General features: G+C 36.0%; 1 protein-coding gene across 37 annotated transcripts in view; it reads right to left on the minus strand.

Moving 5' to 3' along the window:
- Positions 1–19329, minus strand: part of CCDC73 (coiled-coil domain containing 73) — a 154103-nt gene that overhangs the window by 75311 nt on the left and 59463 nt on the right. For 13 of the 37 annotated variants that reach the window (XM_055549222.1, XM_055549221.1, XM_055549245.1 and 10 more), the window contains exons 4-6: positions 7507–7578; positions 5591–5626; positions 4687–4761 (exon numbers count right to left, since the gene is read on the minus strand). The exons of 8 other annotated variants lie outside the window; for them this stretch is intronic. In XM_055549222.1, coding sequence (XP_055405197.1) covers positions 4687–4761; positions 5591–5626; positions 7507–7578 — 183 coding nt within the window. The remainder of the gene's footprint in view (positions 1–4686; positions 4762–5590; positions 5627–7506; positions 7579–19329) is intronic. 16 more of the 37 variants (XM_055549243.1, XM_055549237.1, XM_055549225.1 and 13 more) reach the window with 3 other exon arrangements.

Consider the following 19329-nt stretch of genomic DNA (forward strand, 5'->3'; position numbering starts at 1 on the left):
GAAAGAAAATCAATAAAGAAACAGTTGACTTGAACATCACTATAGATCAAATGGACCTAACAGACATATACAGAAGTTTCACTCAAAGGAAGAAGAATACACATTCTTCTCAAGCACACATGGAACATTCTCCAAGATAGATCATATGTCTATCATATGGTCTATCATAGAAAAATCAACTTTAATGTGATAGGCCACAAAAAAGTCTTACATTTAAGAAGATGGAAAGCATTCCAAATATTTTTTCTGGTCACAATGGAATAAAATTAGAAATTATTAACAGTAAGAAAATAGAAAATTCATGAATACTTGGAAAATAAATAACAAATTCTTGAACATTCATTATTTTTAAAAAAAGGATAATTTTAAAGATATCTCAAGATGAAATGAAAACAATAACACAACATACAAAAACTTATGGAATGCACCAAAAGCAATATAATAGAAGATTTCATAATGATAAATGCCTACATTTAAAAAAGAAAAAAATCTCACACAATCTAACTTTACATCTCAAAGAACTAGGAAAAAAAAAAGAACTAGGCCAAAATCAGCAGAAGGAAGAAAATAGTCGAATTTAAACAGAAATAAATCAAATAGCAAATAGAAAAACAATAGAAAAAAATCAACAAAACTAAGAATTTTTTGGGAAGAATAAGCAAAACTGACAAACCGTTAGCTAGACTAAGAAAAAGAAGACTCAAGTAAACAAAATTAGAAATGAAAAGGAGACATTACAGTGGACGCCTCAGAAATAAAAAGTATCATAAGAGACTATTAAAAACAACTATATGCCAATAAATTCTCCCATTAGAAGAAGTGGATAAATTCCTAGAAAAACACAACCTACCAAAACTGAATTTGAATGAACTAAGAAGTTTGAACATACTGATAGCAAATGAGGACACTGAATCAGTAATTTAAAACCTCCCAACAAAGAAAACCCTAGGACTAGATGACTTTGTGGAAGAATTCTACCAAACATTCCAAGAAGATTTAACAGAAATCCTTCTTATATCCTTCCAAAATGCAGAGCAGGGAACACTTCCAAACTCATTTTATGAGGCCAGCATCATTCTGACAGCAAAACCAGACAAAGACACTATTAGAAAACTATAAGCCAGTAGCCCTGATGAACAAAGATGCAAAAATCTTTAATAAAATTCTAGAAAATCAAATTCAAGAGCATATTAAAAGGACCATACACCATTATCAAATGCACTTCAATCCCTGGGATAAAAGGATAGTCAACCATATGCAAATCAACCAATGTGATAAACCACACTGACAAAATGAAAGGAAAAAAAACACACGTTCATCTCAATAGACACAGAAAAAGCATTTGACGAAATTCAACACTCATTCACGTTAAAAAACTCTCAACAAAATAGGTACGTAAGAAACGTGTGCATGCTCAGTTGCTAAGTCGTGTCGGACTCTTTGCAACCCCAAGGGCTGCGACCCGTCAGGCTCCTCTGTCCATGGGATTTCCTAGGCAAGAATACTGGAGTGAGTTGCCACTTCCTTCTCCAGGGGATCTTCCTGATCCAGGGACTGAATCCATGTCTCCTGCATTGGCAGGCGTATTCTTTACCACTGGACATCAGAGAAGGCCATAAAAGAAACTTACCTCAGCACCATAAAGGTCATACATAAAAAACCCACAGTGGTTATCATAATCAATCCTGTATAAGGCATGAGTGCCTATTCTCACCACTTCTATTCAACAGAGTACTAGAAGTCCTAGCCAGAGCAATGAAAAAAGAAAAAAAAAAAAAAAAAAAAATGAAAGGCATCCAAAACACAAAGGAAGAAGTAAGATTATCGGTATTTGAGGTTAACATAATCATATATATAGAAAACCTTAAAAGCTCAACAAAACCTGTTAGAGCTAATAAATGAATTCAGTAAAACTGAGGATACAAAATCAACATACAAAAATCAGCCACAATTCTATAAGCAAAAAAAAAAAAAAAAACAAAAACTATCTGAAAAGAAAATTAAGAAAATCACAATAGCAACAAAATGAATAAAATATTAAGGAACAGATTTAAGCAAAGTGGTAAAGCTTGTACATTGAATACTATAAGACACTGATAAAAAGAAATTTAAAAGACATATATAAATTTGATGGTTGAATAGCATCATCAACTCAATGGGCATGAGTTTGAGCAAACTCCAGGAGACAGTGAAAGACAGGGAAGCCTAGTAGGCTGCAGTCCATGGGGTCACAAAGAGTCGGACATGACAGCAAATGAATAACAACAAATATAAATGCAAAGGAATCTTGGGTTCATGGATGTAAAAATTAATATTGCTTAAATGTCTATATTACCCAAAGTGGTCTACAGATTCAGTGCAATCCTTATCTAAATCACATTGCCAATCTCTACAGAAATAGGAAAAAAAATCCTAAATTTATGTAGAACCATAAAAGACCCTAAATGACCAAAGCAATCTTAAGCAAGATGGAAAAAACTGAAGAAATCATACTTCCTGATCACAAAATATATTTCAAAGCTATAGTAATCAAAGCAGCACGGTACTGACAAGAAACAAAACAAAACAAAAACCAACAAGAGACATATCAACCAATGGAACAGACTAGAAAGCCCAGAAATAAATCCACATGTCTGTAGCCAACTAATCTTTGACAAGAACACCAAGAACACATAATGGAGAAATGACAGTCTTCAATAAATGGTGTTGGAAAAACTGGATATCCACATACAGAACAAGGAAATTGGACCCATATCTCAAACAATGCACAGGATTTCATACCATAAACAAAAATCAACACAAAACAGATTAAAGACTTAAATACTGAAGCCATAAAACTACTAAAAGGAAATACAGGAGCTTCTCTTAGTCTAAGCAATGATTTTTTTAGATATGACACTAAAAGACCAGGCAACAAAAACAAAAATAGAAAAGCGGGACTGCATGAAACTAAAAAGGTTCTGCACAGCAAAGGAAATAATCAACGGAGTGAAAAGGCAACCTACACAACGGGAGAAACATTTGCAAACCCTGTATCTGATTAGGGATTAATATCCAAAATATAGGTGCTTCCCAGATGGCACAGTGGTAAAGAATCCATCTGCCAATGCAGGAGATACAAGATATGTGGGTTCAATCCCTGGGTCAGAAGATCCCCTGGAGTAGGAAATGGCAAGCTGCTCCAGTATCCTTGCCTGAAAAACACCATGGACAGAGGAGCCTGGCAGGCTACAGTCCATGGGACCACAGAGTCAGACACGACTGAGTGATTGAGCATGCACACACACAGACACACAGACACACACACACACACACACACACATCCAAAACATAGAAGGAATTCATACATACACACTCAATATCAGAAACCCCCAAATAACCCAATTAAAAATTGAGTTGAGGAACTAAATAGACATTTTCTCAAAGGAAGACATACAAATGACTAACAGGAATATGAAAACATGCTCATCATTACAATAATCAGGGCAATGCAAATCAAATTCATAATGAGGTTATTAACTCACACCTAACAGAATGGCTGTGACCAAAAAGACAAGAGATAAGAATTGTTGGCAAACATATGGAGAAAATGAGTGCTTGTCCTTACTGGAATCAGGCTAAAGGAAGAAAGCTTGTCAACTGCTTAAACAAAGGCATAGTACGGTATGAATTATCTGATTAAGGTAGTAACCATCAGAATCCTTCCATTGTGAAAATATACTTTGTTCTTTATAATTATCTGTAAGTGGTACTCTGAAATCATATGAATATCTTTTCCCCAAAAAATCTCTACTTAACTTTTTATTTAGTTTAGAATGTAAACTCCACAAGGGCAGAGGATACAAGTTCCTTTTATTCACTGCTGTATTCCCAGTGCTTAGAGAAGCATTTAGCACATGCTGCTGCTGCGGGGCTAAGTCACTTCAGTTGTGTCTGACTCTGTGCAACCCCATAGACGGCAGCCCACCAGGCTCCCCCGTCGTCCCTGGGATTCTCCAGGCAAGAACACTGGAGTGGGTTGCCATTTCCTTCTCCAATGCATGAAAGTGAAAAGTGAAAGTGAAATAGCTCAGTCGTGTCCAACTCTTAGTGACCCCATGGACTGCAGCTTACCAAGCTCCTCCGTCCATGGGATTTTCTAGGCAAGAGTACTGGAGTGGGGTGCCATTGCCTTCTCCGATTTAGCACATAGCAGACCTTAATAAATATGTATTGAATTAACCATCATTTGTTGTACACCTCTGTATTCTCTGAGACTGAACAACTTAAAGGCAAGGGCTATTTCTTTACCTTTGTATTTGCATAAAATAAACATAGTTTTGTACTTAGCAAATAATAATAACTAAATAAAGGCTATTTATGTTAATTTTTAAGGACCACAGATAAATCAGTTATAATATATAGGCCTAACGTGTTGTCTATAAAGTGTTAAAAATAACATATATCTAACTATAGTACTGTTAAAAATAATAAAAGCTATTTTAATATTTCCTTTTAAAACAAAAAGTAAAGCAAAAATCCTACTAATTTGAAATCAAAGGCACTCAGAAAAAAAGCACCAAGTTATATAATATATGACATGAATTTTTGTCAGCTTCACTTTGCTAGATTACATGTTTAATGGTGTTTTACTGATACAATGCTAAAATGCCAAGTTACTTATCAAGCAATACTAAATTACTTTACCTGTAATGTCTTTAATGTTTCCTTCAATCCTTCTATTTCTTTTTCCTTTATTTCTGTAGCAAGTTGAAATTTTCCCTTTAAGCAAAAAACTATATTTCACTAATTTCCAATGTAAGTGACATTATTAACAGAGAAAACAAGAGTTCAAGAACTAAAATCTCTACTTGAAACTAAATACTTCACAGACTTTAAACTTGGAACTGTACTATAACCTGTATTTCCAGTGATTACAAAATATCACAAAATTACAGTAAGGTCTATACAAGATTACAAATATCATGAAATGGAAAACCTCGTCATAACAATAAATCATTTTATCAGGAAAGCATTCCTGAGAACTTATGGACACTATATAATTATTTAATTCATATAGCTAGAATAAATATATTCTAATTAATAAGACACAATTACATTTGTTTTATAAATATAGGGATATTATAAAAATTTTTCAGAAAGGTCTTTTGCTAAAAATAGCTATAAATTTTAATATTATAAATGTCATATCTGATATAATAAAAACATGTATTAGCTATTTTACTGTGTTTTAAAGAATGAATTTCATTGAAAAGGCATTAAAAACCTATTATACATAATAGAAACACTGCAGTATAGTGGAAAGAGCATTAATTTAAAGGCTGAAGAAATCTAGGTTCTAGTTTCAAATTTACCGCTTCAAAATGGGAACTTCAGCAAGTCATTTAAATCTTACTAGACCTCAATACTCTTAACTGTAAAATGATAAGAGCTGAAGTAACAGGATTCCCTTAAATCCCTCCTGTTTCTAAAATTTTAGGAAATTAATAGTCTCCATTGTTTATTACCAATGCTCCTTTCCATTATAGTGAACAACTGATAATTAAAAGCATTTAACTATGTTTCAAATTATTAAAAAATTAATAAATACCTTTTCTTCTTCCAAGGCACACATCTTCATTTGCAACTGATAAGAATTTTAAAAATCAAAATACAGGTAAATGAAATGTTACCAGTGATTTACACTGGTCAATGAGACTATGTGTGTGCTAAGTCGCTTCAGTGGTATCCAACTCTTTGCAACCCTATGGTCTGCAGCTTGCCAGGCTCCTCTGTCCACAGGATTATCCAGGCAAGAATACTGGAGTGGGTTGCCATGCCCTCCTCCAGGGGATCTTTCTGACCCAAGAATTGAACCTGTGTCTCTTATGTCTCCTGCATCAGGAGGCAGGTTCTTCACCACTAGCGCCACCTGGGAAGCCCAATGAGACTACAGAAATGTCTATATTGTTTGAACTTGGTACAATGTGATTATGTTTTTACACTGAGAAAATAAATAATAAAAATATAAAATAGGGGGAAAAGCCAGTCACCAAAGTAAATGGAGAATTTAATCTTATGATCAGAGTATCCACGTTTTTTTCCCCCAGTTTCTTAAATGTTTCAGTATGTTGCATCTACTCATAAACAATAACATATAACATTTTCTAAAAGCACACTTTTATGAAATTGATATAGTTTATATTTGCACTGACAGTATTTTCTAAAATTTTTTAAAAATCCATGTGTCAGTCTAATAAATAAATAATGACATTTTAAAACAGGAAAACTAAAGTGAACTTGCCAACAAAAACTAATTAAATATTCCAAGCAACACAAAGCTACTAGGCAAAGTTGTTAAGAAATAAAACTTCTTTGGCATTTCTCCATCTCATTTTCCATATTCCTCACTTACATTCAAGAATCCCTTCTTTAAAAAAAAAAAAAAGGAAGAAGAAACAAATATTTGTTAAAGGAAAAAAAATAATAATAAAGAATGCAATAGCACTTTCTCCTCTAACTTTCAGATACCTGGATTTCTTTCTTGCCCAGAGTCCCTTGTGGTAACAGAGACTTAGATCTGCTCTCTCCTAAGGAATACTATGCTGTATAGTTGGTTTCTGCTTCCTTACCCTTCAATTAAAACTCCCATAACTTAAGTAAAGCCAATTTCAGACTACAAGGAAGAAGTTTACCATCTGCTCAAACAAATCCACACTACAGTGTAAATTATCCATAACCTTAACCCACTAGTAATTTAGGTTATATAGGTTTATTTCTTTTTATGCATTTTTTTCTAAACGCACACACTTGTATGGAAATAATAAAAACAAAAAGAGGGAAGGAAAAAAGAAGAAAAAATGGTAATGTTGGCATGGCTATAGGAAAGGCACTTTCAGAGTGTATTTTTCTTAGGCACATTTCTTACACTTATATTTTATAACTAGGGACTGAAGAGCAATTTGAGGTAGTAAAGAAGAGCTATAGAATTTAGAATTCAAAATAATGGAAGAAGTTGTTTTTAATTTCTTTAAAATATTTTTCCTTTATTTTTTCTATTTTTCTACTGATTTTTCTTTCATTTGCTGATACTTGAAATTTACAGAGGTGAATGATAATCATATCTCCTCATCCTTTATATCCCCCTACTTGCATCTCAGCTTTTCACCAGTGTTATAATTCTTGCTTGGGTAAAGGAATGATGTGACAATGTAAGCTCCTGGATATGCTAGTTAAATAAAGAGGGGAGAAGGGAGAGAACGAGCAAGAATACACATTCACTTACATAGTTTATTTAGGACAAATGAAAACACCTCTCCAAGAAAATAATTTTCTCCTTAATTAAATCATTCTACTACATTACAGTATTATCAGTTGTGATTCAAAATAACCTTGTTCATTTCCTGCTTCCAATAACACACGTTCTATCTTCAGTGAGTATGAAGAACAGCATGTTATAATATTCATGAGAAGTGGGAAAATTGCAATATTTAAAACTGTAGTGTTTTTCTATCCTTAAGAAATTACCTGCTTTTTAAAAACTGCCATGGCTTCTTTGTGTTGCTTTGCTAATGTATCCTTTTGATTCTGAAGAGTTTCCTATTTTAAAAATTATGAAAAGTTAAAACATAAATTACAGCAACTCAGTTTTAAACTTTTACTGGATTCACAAATTAAACATCTTCATTGTACATATTATTTTAGGCTCTTAAGATGCAACTTACAACAGTTTTTATAATTTTTTTAACTGTCATTAACTCAGCATACAATAATTTTGCTTCCAGTTGCATCTTCATGATAAAACATATTGCTTTTTAAAATTTTAAACTCTGAATATAGCTCACTCTAAAATTTTCTTCAAGAAAATATCATCGAAATTATTAAAATTAACAGTCCAATAAAAAGTAGACTAGTTTTAAGAGTTTCAAAAAAAACCAATTTTATTACCTAAGCACAAGTGTTTACATGTTTACCTAAGAACGTATGATTCTTTAAACTCACTAAAATAATTTTTTACAAAATCAGAAGTACCATAGGGCATCTTAAAAAAATTCATATAAACGATTCTATTTCTTTCCTCTACACCTTTTTTTAGTTGAAGTTGTATCCTGTCATTTAGATTCAAGATGAATTTTTCTTCTACCTTTATCAAGTAATTCTTATAATTAAAAAAATTAGATCTAAAACTGACAACCACTTTCAAATGTTTCTTTTATTCGATAGTCCTACATATACATTGATTTATCAATTAAAAAAATTTTTTTTAATGATCTACTGATCTATTATGATAGTTGGGAATTTGGCTTTCTTGTACAACCATAATCCTACATGTCCTCCCTCTATTCTTCCAACAGAGTTATATAAAAAATGTGACAAATATTAATAGTATTTATACTCTTGTAACTATGCAATTTTTATTCAATGCTAAGCCACACGGCATATCATGAGTACATTTCTATTCTCATACAACTTTTATTTTTTCTAAAGCTAGCAATTACTTTAAAATATTTTAATTCTCATAACTAATTTTTAAAAATAATATGCCATTTCCAAGGTCTGTATCAACTGGTTCAGCTGCAAAAAAGAATAGAAAAAGTAAAGTAAGAAGATCCTAAGAATGACTTAAGAAATCCCAAACTGCATAGGAAACCAGACATTAAAAATTTTTTTTGGCCAAACCACGTGGCTTGGAGGATCTTAGTTCCCTGACCAGGGATTCAACCTGGGCCCCAGCAGTGAAAGCACCAAGTCCTAACCACTGGACCACCAGGGAATTACCCAAAAATTAGGCATTTAGAAAACCTGTAGATACTGTACAAAATTTTTCAGAGGCTACTGCCCAGTTTATTAGACTCTAATCTACTGCTGCAACAAGGAAAGAATGAATTTATAGGAAACGTCAAGGACAAGTACTTTGAGGAGAAGATGATGAAATAGGTGTGAACTCCAGCTCTCTCCCCACTTTTTGTGAATAACTGTAAAATCTAGAAATAGATTTCCATGTGCATGCTCAGTTGCTAAGTCATGCCTGACTCTGTGACCCCTTGGACTGTAGCCCAAAAAGCTCCTCTGTCTATGTGATTTCTCAAGCAAGAATACTGGAGTGGATTGCTATTTCCTTCTCCAGGATCTTTTTGACCCAGGGATTGAACCTGCATCTACTGTTAGGCAGGCAAATTCTTTATCACTGACCCATCTGAGAAGCGCAATCATACCCATACTGGTGTTAAAACACTACTGTTCCCCATTCAAGAACCCAAAGGGTGAACATTTGTTCAAGACCTTAAGGCCATAAATAAAATAACCACTTCCCATTCCTGATAAATTATGAGCCATTCAGTAATTTCTAAGACTGCTTACTAAGAGAAAATTAGGAAGTTGTCTAGATTTCACTGACCACTACAGATATCGGATAATTTAAGTTTTCAATAATGGAACTTTTCCCTTAGGAACTTACACAAAAACAAGAATATTTTCTTTTAAAAAAATAACTTTTCAACAGCCCACCCCCCACACACACCCCTGCAGTTAGAGCCCTCCAAATTGTCATAAAGCTTTCTATTTGTATCTGAGCAATGCAGACAAGTCCTTAATACTCTAACAGAACACCGCAAGTATCAGCAGGACCCAACTGCTTACTACAATCTTCCCCTTGACCCACTGGCAAAATCCTGCTCCTTATTTAAGGATAGTATTAGCAGCAGCCAAACTAGCAGAAGCTTCTATTGACTTGGTTTAAGGATCTTGTTTAAATTTGATAGTTCTATATGCTGAACAAGCCTGGACACTTACTAAAAACACGTTTCTCAGCAAGCAGGCTTACTTCCTATGAATTTTTTATTACTTTCTCCCTCATACATTTCAACTCAGTGCTATCCTCTAAACATTGCTACCCTTTTCCTGATTACCCAAAGAAGAGGAATTTCACGAGATCTAGCCTCTATTCAAACAATCACTATGCCTCAAATGGATTTATTAAAAAACTCCTAGAAAATATGGGTTTAATAATGCATGCTTAGTCATTCAGTCATGTCTGACCCTGCGATCCCATAGACTGTAGTCCGCCAGGCTTCTCTGTTCATGGGGATTCTCCAGGCAAGAATACTGGAGTGGGTTGCCATGCCCTCCTCCAGGAGATCTTCCCAACCCAGGGATTGAACCCAGGTCTTATCTGTTGATATATCATTTTCTGAAACTAAAATGGGAACTATCAGGTAAGATATACTGTAAGAGTCTCAACTGACCCCTAAAACAAGACTCTTTACCAGAGGTAAAACCAGTCCAGATGACAGTACTTACCCACTCAGCAGAGTTTGCCAAGTGTCAAGAGATGACAGAGTTAACATAAAACTATCAATAATATCAAGGTTATTTGGAATAGTATCTGAAGTAGTCCATGATTTTGTAATACTGTAAAAACAATGAACGTTTCTAACCTCAATAGGATTACCAATTAAAACGAACAACAGTTATTAAGTACTCTGAAGTACTTTAGGAAGCAAGTTTCCTAAAGAGGTGGCTACCATGAAACCACACTATACAGGATAATAAAGCCTAAAGGAAATATCCCAGTTTATCTTTATGACACACAGGCAGCCCTCAGTTAGTTCCTGGCCCAATGATACTCTAAAGAGCTAAATCTTCCTGTAGATAAAACAACAACAACAACAACAACAACAAACAACGCTATTCTGGAATGTCCACAACTGGCTCCCGAGTCTGAAAAGAATACATGGTTGTAAAATGTAAGAGAATCCCTGACACTTTCAGGACAGACACTTGGTGGCACCAGAGAACCTCAATGGAACTCTGCAAACATTTATAAGAAATTACCCATCGGAACAAAGACATATTAAAAACTATATTCAATTAGCATTGGTGGGGTAATTTTAATAAGATTTTTGAGGATGTCTCTGGTGCAAATCTTATGTCTCCCTCACAATCCTAGTAAAACTGTTATCCTTCTAAACCCAAGCTTCAGGACCCCCCACTGAACGTGTCCAAATAGATTTCCTAAAATTAACCCTTCCAAAGGTTTCTGAATGTGTTCTGATCATTGCTTACTACTTTTCTGGATGGACTGAAACTTTTTCTTGAGAGAGAGCTATAATTATGAGAGTAGGAAAAAATTACTTGATTTTGTGCTCCCAATATGAGTATTTCCCATAACAGAGGCACTTTCTACTGGACCTGTTATTAGGGAATTTTGGAAAGTCTTGTCATTTATTTGGATATTTCATTGTCCCAATCATTTCCACTCTTGACGGAAAGTAGAAAGTTAATGGCATCTTAAATCTGACATTCTTGAACTGCCATGACCAAGAAGGTTATGTCTAATGCTCAAGACCATTAAGTCCACACTCTCCTACACTCATTGGCTTTCACCACACACATCTGTTAGAGCTTACCACATGAAACTGGCTACTGATATCCCAACCTTAGACATTTTCTTACTTTGGATAAATGAGCAAAGTACTATACTCCAAGGACTCAGGAAATATACTGCATAGTCTTATCACCATCTCATGTAAATTGCCTTTCCTCTACATGATCTAAAATGCAGATCAAAGCTAAGAGAATTCATTACCCATTAGACCTGCCCTGCAAGAAATGATCAAAGGAGACCTGCAGGTTGAAATGAAAGGAAACAAAAGACTCCATATGAAGAAATAAAAATCTTTATTTCCATATGAAGAAAAAAAAGTCTTTATTTCCATATGAAGAAATAAGAATCTCAATAAAGGTAAATACATGAGAAATTTATAAAAGCTTGTATTACTCTAACAATTTTTGTTTGTTTCTATGTGATTTAAGAAACTAACATTTAAAAAATTATTAGACTAAAAGCTAGTATTATTGTAACTTTGATTTGTAACTCCACATTTATTTTCTATATAATTGAGAGACTAGGGAATTCCCTGGTGGTCCAGTGGTTAAGACTCCATGCTCCCATTGCAAGGGACCTATGTTCAATCTCTAGTCAGGGAACTAGATCCTGCCTGCTGCAACTAAAGATCCTGCAAGCCATAATGAAGATCCCACATGTGGCAACAAAGATCTATGTGTCGCAGCTAAGACCCAGTGCAGCCAAATAAATAAATAAATATTGTTAAAAATCTACGAAGTTGCTATTATTATAAAAAAAATTCAGAAATTAATACATATTTAAAACTACTAGTTTATTTTCTTGAGCATACAATATATAAAGATGTAAATATCAACAACTGAAAGGGGTGTAGATAGAACTATAAAGGAATAGAGTACTTATATGTTATTGACATTAACTTTATACATATTCAAATTAGAGTGCTATAATAATAGATACTAACTATTGGACTGCAATAGTTAGCATCCTTGGACTGCAAGGAGATCCAATTAGTCCATTCTAAAGGAAATCAGCCCTGGGTGTTCTTTGGAAGGAATGATGCTAAAGCTGAAACTCCAATACTTTGGCCACCTCATGCAAAGAGCTGACTCATTGGAAAAGACTGTGATGCTGGGAGGGATTGGGGGCAGGAGGAAAAGGGACAACAGAGGATGAGATGGCTGGATGGCGTCACTGACTCGATGGACGTGAGTTTGAATGAACTCCAGGAGATGGTGATGGACAAGGAGGCCTGGCGTGCTGCGATTCACGAGGTTGCAAAGAGTCGGACACGACTGAGCGACTGAACTGAACTGTAATCCCTATGGTAACCAAAAAGGAAATAGCTAGAGAGTATACACAAAAGGAAATGAGAAAGGAATTCAAACATTCTACCATAAAAAAATCAACTAAACACAAAAGATGATGGTAATCAGGAAATGAGGGACAAAAATCTATCAGATACATATAAAACAGACAGCAAAATGATAGAAGTTAGTAATTCCTTATCAGTAATTACTTTAAATGTATATTTAAAGTCTCTCATCAAAAGACAAACACTGGAAGAATGCATAGAAAATGTGATCCAACTTTATGCTATCTACAAAAGACTAACTTTAGATCTAAAGACACAAATACGTTAAAATAAAAAAGTGGAAAAAGATATTCCATCAAAATAACAACCAACCAAACAAACAAAAAAGTGGACTTTAAATTATAAAAAGTTACAATAGACATAGAAAGACATTATATATTCATAAAACATTCAATAAGGAAAAAGATAACAATCATAAACATTTATGAACCAAATGACAGACCATCAAAATATATGAAGCAAAAATGGACAGAACTGAAGCGATAAATAGTTCTACAATAACAGTTGAAGACTTCAACACCTCATTCTCAAAAACAGAATACCCAGACAGAAGATAACCAAGGAAATAGAGGAGACTGGAATAACAAAGTAAACAACTTAGATCTAACAGACATAAACAGAACACTCTACCCCAAAACAAAATATACATTCTTCTCAGGTGCATATTGGACATTTTTCCAGGACAGACCATATGCTAGGCCACAAATTAAGTTGCAATAGATTCTGATTGCATTCAAAGTATCCTCTCTGATCACAATGGGAAGAAGTTAGAAATAAGTAATAGGAGGAAAACTAGAAAACCCATATATTTGTGAAAATTAAACAACAAACTCTTAAACAACTGTGATTAAAGAAATCACAAGGAAAATTAGAAAATAAAGAAGGACAAATAAAAACAAACAAAAAAAAAACCAAAACTGATGGGATGCAGCAAAAGACACGCTAATGGGAATATTTATAACTATAAATACTTACATTAAAAAACAAGAAAGATCTCAAATCAACAACCTAACTTTATACTTGATAAAGAGAAGAACAAACTAAACCCAAAGTTAGCCAGAGAAAGGAAATAATGAAGATCAGAGCAGAGATAAATAAAATAGAGAATAGAAAAATAATAGACAGGGCTTCCCTGGTGGCTCAGTGGTAAAGAAACAGCCTGCCAACGCAGGAGACACAGGTTTGAGACACGGGTTTAATCCCTAATCTGGGAAAATTCTACATGGCGTGGAGCAACTAACCGCATGCACCTCAGCTACTGAGCCTGTGCACTCGAGTCCGTGAGCTGCAACCACTGAAGCCTGCACGCCCTAGAGCCCACGCTCCACACAACAGAATTCACTGCGGTGAGACACCTGTGCTCCACAACTAGAGGGTGGTCCCTGCTCTCCACAACTTGACAAAAGCCCACACCAGAAACGAAGACTCAATACAGCCAAAAATAAATTTAAAAATTTTAGAAAAGAAAAATAGAGAAAATCAGTGAAATTAAAAGTTGTTTCTTTGAAAAGTTAACAAAACTGACAAACCTTTACCTAGATGGACTGGGCTTCCCTGGTGACTCATATGGTAAAGAACCTGCCTGCAATGAGGCAGACCTGGGTTCGATCCCTGGAATGGAAAGATTCCCTGGAGGAGGGCATGGCAACTTACTCCAGTATTCTTGCCTGGTGAATCTCCATGGACAGAGGAGCCTGGAGGGCCTCAGTCCGTGGGGTTGCAAAGTCAGATGCAACTGACAGACTAAACACAGGACAGATGGACTAAGAAAAAAAGAAAAGGCTCAAATTTTGAAAGTGCTCAAATTTCAAAAATGGAAGTGGGGGCATTACTACTGATTCTGCAGAAATAATAAGTATTATAAGAGTACTTTGGACTGCAAGGAGATCCAACCAGTCCATCCTAAAGGAGATCAGTCCTGGATGTTCATTGGGAGGACTGATGTTGAAGCTGAAACTCCAATACTTTGGCCACCTGATGCAAAGAGCTGACTCATTTGAAAAGACCCTGATGCTGGGAAAGATTGAAGGCAGGAGGAGAAGGGGAAAACACAGGATGAGATGGTTGGATGCATCACCGACTCAATGGACATGAGTATGGGTAAACTGCAGGAGTTGGTGATGGACAGGGAGGCCTGGCGTGTTGCGGTTCATGGGGTCGCAAAGAGTCGGACATGACTGAGCGACTGAACTGAACTGATAAGAGTATTATGAACAATTGTATGCCAACAAATTGGGTAACCTAGATGAAATGGAGAATTCCTAGAAATGCAAAACCTACCAAATAGCAAAGAAACAGAAAAATTTAACAGACCTATAACTATTAGGACTTCCCTGATGGCTCAGACAATAAAGCGTCTGCCTACAATGCGGGAATCGTGGGTTCAATCCCTGGGTCAGGAAGACCTCCTCGAGAAGGAAATGGCAACCCACTCCAGTATTCTTGTCTAGAAAATCCCATGGATGGAGGAGACTGGGAGGTTACAGTCCATGGGGTCGCAAAAAGTCAGACACGACTGAGGGACTTCAGTTTAGCTTTAGCTTAAGCTTATAACTATTAAGGAGATTGAATCTGTAATAAAAAATAAACACCCAAAACAGAAAAGCCCTGAGCCTGATCAAACATTTAAAGAAGAATTAACAGCAATCCTCCTCAAACTTTTCCAAAGAGTTGAAAAGGAAGAAACACTACCTAACTCATGCTTTTAAGCCAGTGTTACCTTGATACCAAAGCCAGATGAAAAAACATGTTAAAAAAGAATACTATAGACCAATACCCCTAAAGAACAGTGATGCAACATTTCTCAAAAAAAAAAAAAAAACACTAGCAAACTGAATTCAGATAAAAGGATCATCATGACCAAGTAGGATTTATCCTTGGGATAAGAGAAGAGTTCAACACACAAAAAGTCAATCAATGCAATAAACCACATTAACACAATGAAGGGGGAAGAAAGCACACAATCATCTCAACTTATGAAATAAAAATGAAATGACAAAATTCAATACCCTTTCATGATTTAAAAAAAAAACTCAACAAACTAGGAAAAGAAGGAAACTACTTCAACATAATAGCCATATTTGTAAACCCCACATGAACATAATACTCAATGGTAAAGGACTCAAAGCTTTTCCTCTAAGGTTAGGAAGAAAGCAAGGATGCCCACTTTTACAGCTTCTCCTCAACATAGTATTGGAAGCCTTAGTCAAAGCAATGAGGAAAGAAAAAGAAATCCAGTTTGAAAAAGAAAAAGTAGAATTATCTGTCTGCGGTCTTATATGTACAAAACCCTAAAGATTCCACCAAAAAATTGAATAAATGAGTTTAGCAAAGTAATAAGATATAGTCACACCAAAATCAGTTGCATGTTCAATACAATGAACAACCCAAAAATGAAGTTAAGAAAACAGTTACATTTACAATAGCACTAACAAGAATAAAATACATAGAAATTAACTCAAGCAAGGAGATAAAAGACCTGTATAATGAAAACTACAAAACAGTGCCAAAAGAAAATAAATTAAATAAAACATAAAAAGTGTAAACACATCCTTTGTGCTGGGATTAGAAAGCTTCATGTTAGTAAGATGTCAATACTATCCAAAGTTCTCTATAGATTCAACGTAATCTCTATGAGAATTCCAATGATATTTTTGCAGAAATAGAAAAACTCATCCTAAAATTCAAATGGAATCTCAAGGAACCCCAAACAGTCAAATAATCTTGAAAAAGAAGAACAAAGCTCGGAGATTCACATATCCTAATTTCAAAACTTACTGGAAAGCTCTAGGAATCAAAACAGTGTAGTAATGGCATAAAGAAAGACACATGGACCAATGTAACAAAATTAAGAGCCCAGAAATAAGCCCTCTTACATAGTCAAATATTTTTGACAAGGGTGCCAAGATCATTCAATCAGGAAAAGAACAGCCTTGCCAACCAAAGGTTCTAGAAAAACTGGATACAAATATGCAAAAGAATGAAGCTGAACCTTTACCTAACACCATATACAAAAATGAACTCAACCAAAACACCCAACCAACCTGTTAATAAAGCAAAACCATGTTTACCAGAATTCACTGCAGTAACTGAGGACACTACCTTGACAGAGTCTTCAGTTCAGTTCAGTTCAGTCACTCAGTCGTGTCCGAATCTTTGCGACCCCCATGGATCGCAGCACGCCAGGCCTCCCTGTCCATCACCAACTCCCGGAGTTCACTCAGACTCACGTCCATCGAGTCAGTGACGCCATCCAGCTATCTCATCCTCTGTCGTCCCCTTCTCCTCCTGCCCCGAGTCCGTCCCAGCATCAGTCTTTTCCAATGAGTCAGCTCTTTGCATCAGGTGGCCAAAGTACTGGAGTTTCAGCTTCAATATCAGTCCTTCCAATGAACACCCAGGACTGATCTCCTTTAGAATGGACTGGTTGGATCTCCTTGCAGTCCAAGGGACTCTCAACAGTCTTCTCCAACACCATTGTTCAAAAGCATCAATTCTTTGGCGCTCAGCTTTCTTTATAGTCCAACTCTCATATCCATACACAACTACTGGAAAAACCATAGCCTTGACTAGACGGACCTTTGTTGGCAAAGTAGTACCTCTGCTTTTTAATTTGCTGTCTAGGCTGGTCATAACTTTTCTGCCAAGGAGTAAGCGTCTTTTTATTTCATGGCTGCAGTCACAATCTGCAGTGATTCTGGAGCCCCAAAAAAACAAAGTCAGCCACTGTTACCCCATCTATTTGCCATGAAGCGATAGGACAAAATGCCATGATCTTAGTTTTCTGAATGTTGAGCTTTAAGCCAACTGATTACTCTCTTCTTTCACTTTCATCAAGAGGCTCTTTAGTTCTTTTTTGCTTTATGCCATAAGGGTGGTGTCATCTACATATCTGAGGTTATTGATATCTCTCCTGGCAATCTTGATTACAGCTTGTGCTTAATACAGCATTTCTCATGATGCACTCTGCATATAAATTAAATAAAAAGGGTGACAATACACAGCCTTGACATACTCCTTTCCCTATTTGGAACCAGTCTATTGTTCCATGTTCAGTTCTAACTGTTACTTCTTGACCTGCATACAGATTTCTCAGGAGGCAGATCACGTGGTCTGGTATTACCATTCACTAAATTATCTCATATATTTGGATCTATTTCTGGACTCTGTTATATTCTATCTGTTCATGTATCAGTTCAGCCGCTCAGTCATGTCCAACTCTTTGAGATCCCATGAATTATAGCACGCCAGACTTCCCTGTCGATCACCAACTCCCGGAGTTCACTAAAACTCATGTCCATCAGTTGGTGATGCCATCCAGCCATCTCATCCTCTGTCGTCCCCTTCTCCTCCTGCCCCCAATCCCTCCCAGCATCAGAGTCTTTTCCAATGAGTCAACTCTTCGCATAAGGTGGCCAAAGTACTGGAGTTTCAGCTTTAGCATCATTCCTTCCAAAGAACACCCAGGACCGATCTCCTTTAGAATGGATTGGGTGGATCTCCTTGCAGTCCAAGGGACCCTCAAGAGTCTTCTCCAACACCACAGTTCAAAAGCATCAATTCTTCAGCTCTCAGCTTTCTTCACAGTCCAACTCTCACATCCATACATGACTACTGGAAAAACCAAAGCCTTGACTAGATGGACCTTTGTTGGCAAAGTAATGTCTCTGCTTTTCAATATGCTATCTAGGTTGGTCATAACTTTCCTTCCAAGGGGTAAGCATCGTTTAATTTCATGGCTGCAACCACCATCTGCAGTGATTTTGGAGCCCAGAAAAATAAAGTCCGACACTGTTTCCACTGTTTCCCCATCTATTTCCCATGAAGTGATGGGACCGGATGCCTGTTCATGTATGCTGCTGCTAAGTCGCTTCAGTCGTGTCCAACTCTGTGCGACCCCATCTACGGCAGCCCACTAGGCTCCTCTGTCCCTGAGATTCTCCAGGCAAGAATACTGGAGTGGGTTGTCATTTCCTTCTCCAATGGATGAAAGTGAAAAGTCAAAGTGAAGTTGTTCAGTCGTGCCTGACTCTTAGCAACCCCATGGACTGCAGCCCACCAGGCTCCTCCATCCATGGGATTTTCCAGGCAAGAGTACTGGAGTGGGTTGCCATTGCCTTCTCTGCTGTTCATGTATACTACCAAGCTATTTCAATTATTGCAGCTTTAAAATACGTTTAAGATTCTAGTGGGACTATTTCATCCTCTTTCTTTTCAAAACTTTCCCAGCCACTTTTTTCAAGTTTATTTCCACATAAATCTTAGAATCAGCGTAAGTATCCCATATACACAAGTGGTATTTTAAACTGGACTATATAAAACTTACTGATTAACTTAAAGATTCCGATAACTTTCGACTGTTGATGCTCTCTATTCAAAATAAGCTATGACTTAACGTTCTGAAATATGCTTGGAAGTTTAAATTGCATTTGGAATTTATCTGTTTTTTCCTCTCCACACACAGGTTTCTTTATTTCAGACCTGTCCCTCATGTAACCCAACTCTGGTTTTACTCCCATTTCTACACAACCTTGATGATCTGTCTGGCTTCAAAATTCCCATTGTAGGCCTGTCCTCTCTATTATGTGAATTCTGATTCTGATGTGTTGTC

The sequence above is a fragment of the Bubalus kerabau genome, chromosome 15, assembly GCF_029407905.1.
Source record: "Bubalus kerabau isolate K-KA32 ecotype Philippines breed swamp buffalo chromosome 15, PCC_UOA_SB_1v2, whole genome shotgun sequence".
In the NCBI taxonomy this organism is placed as follows: Eukaryota; Metazoa; Chordata; class Mammalia; order Artiodactyla; family Bovidae; genus Bubalus; species Bubalus kerabau.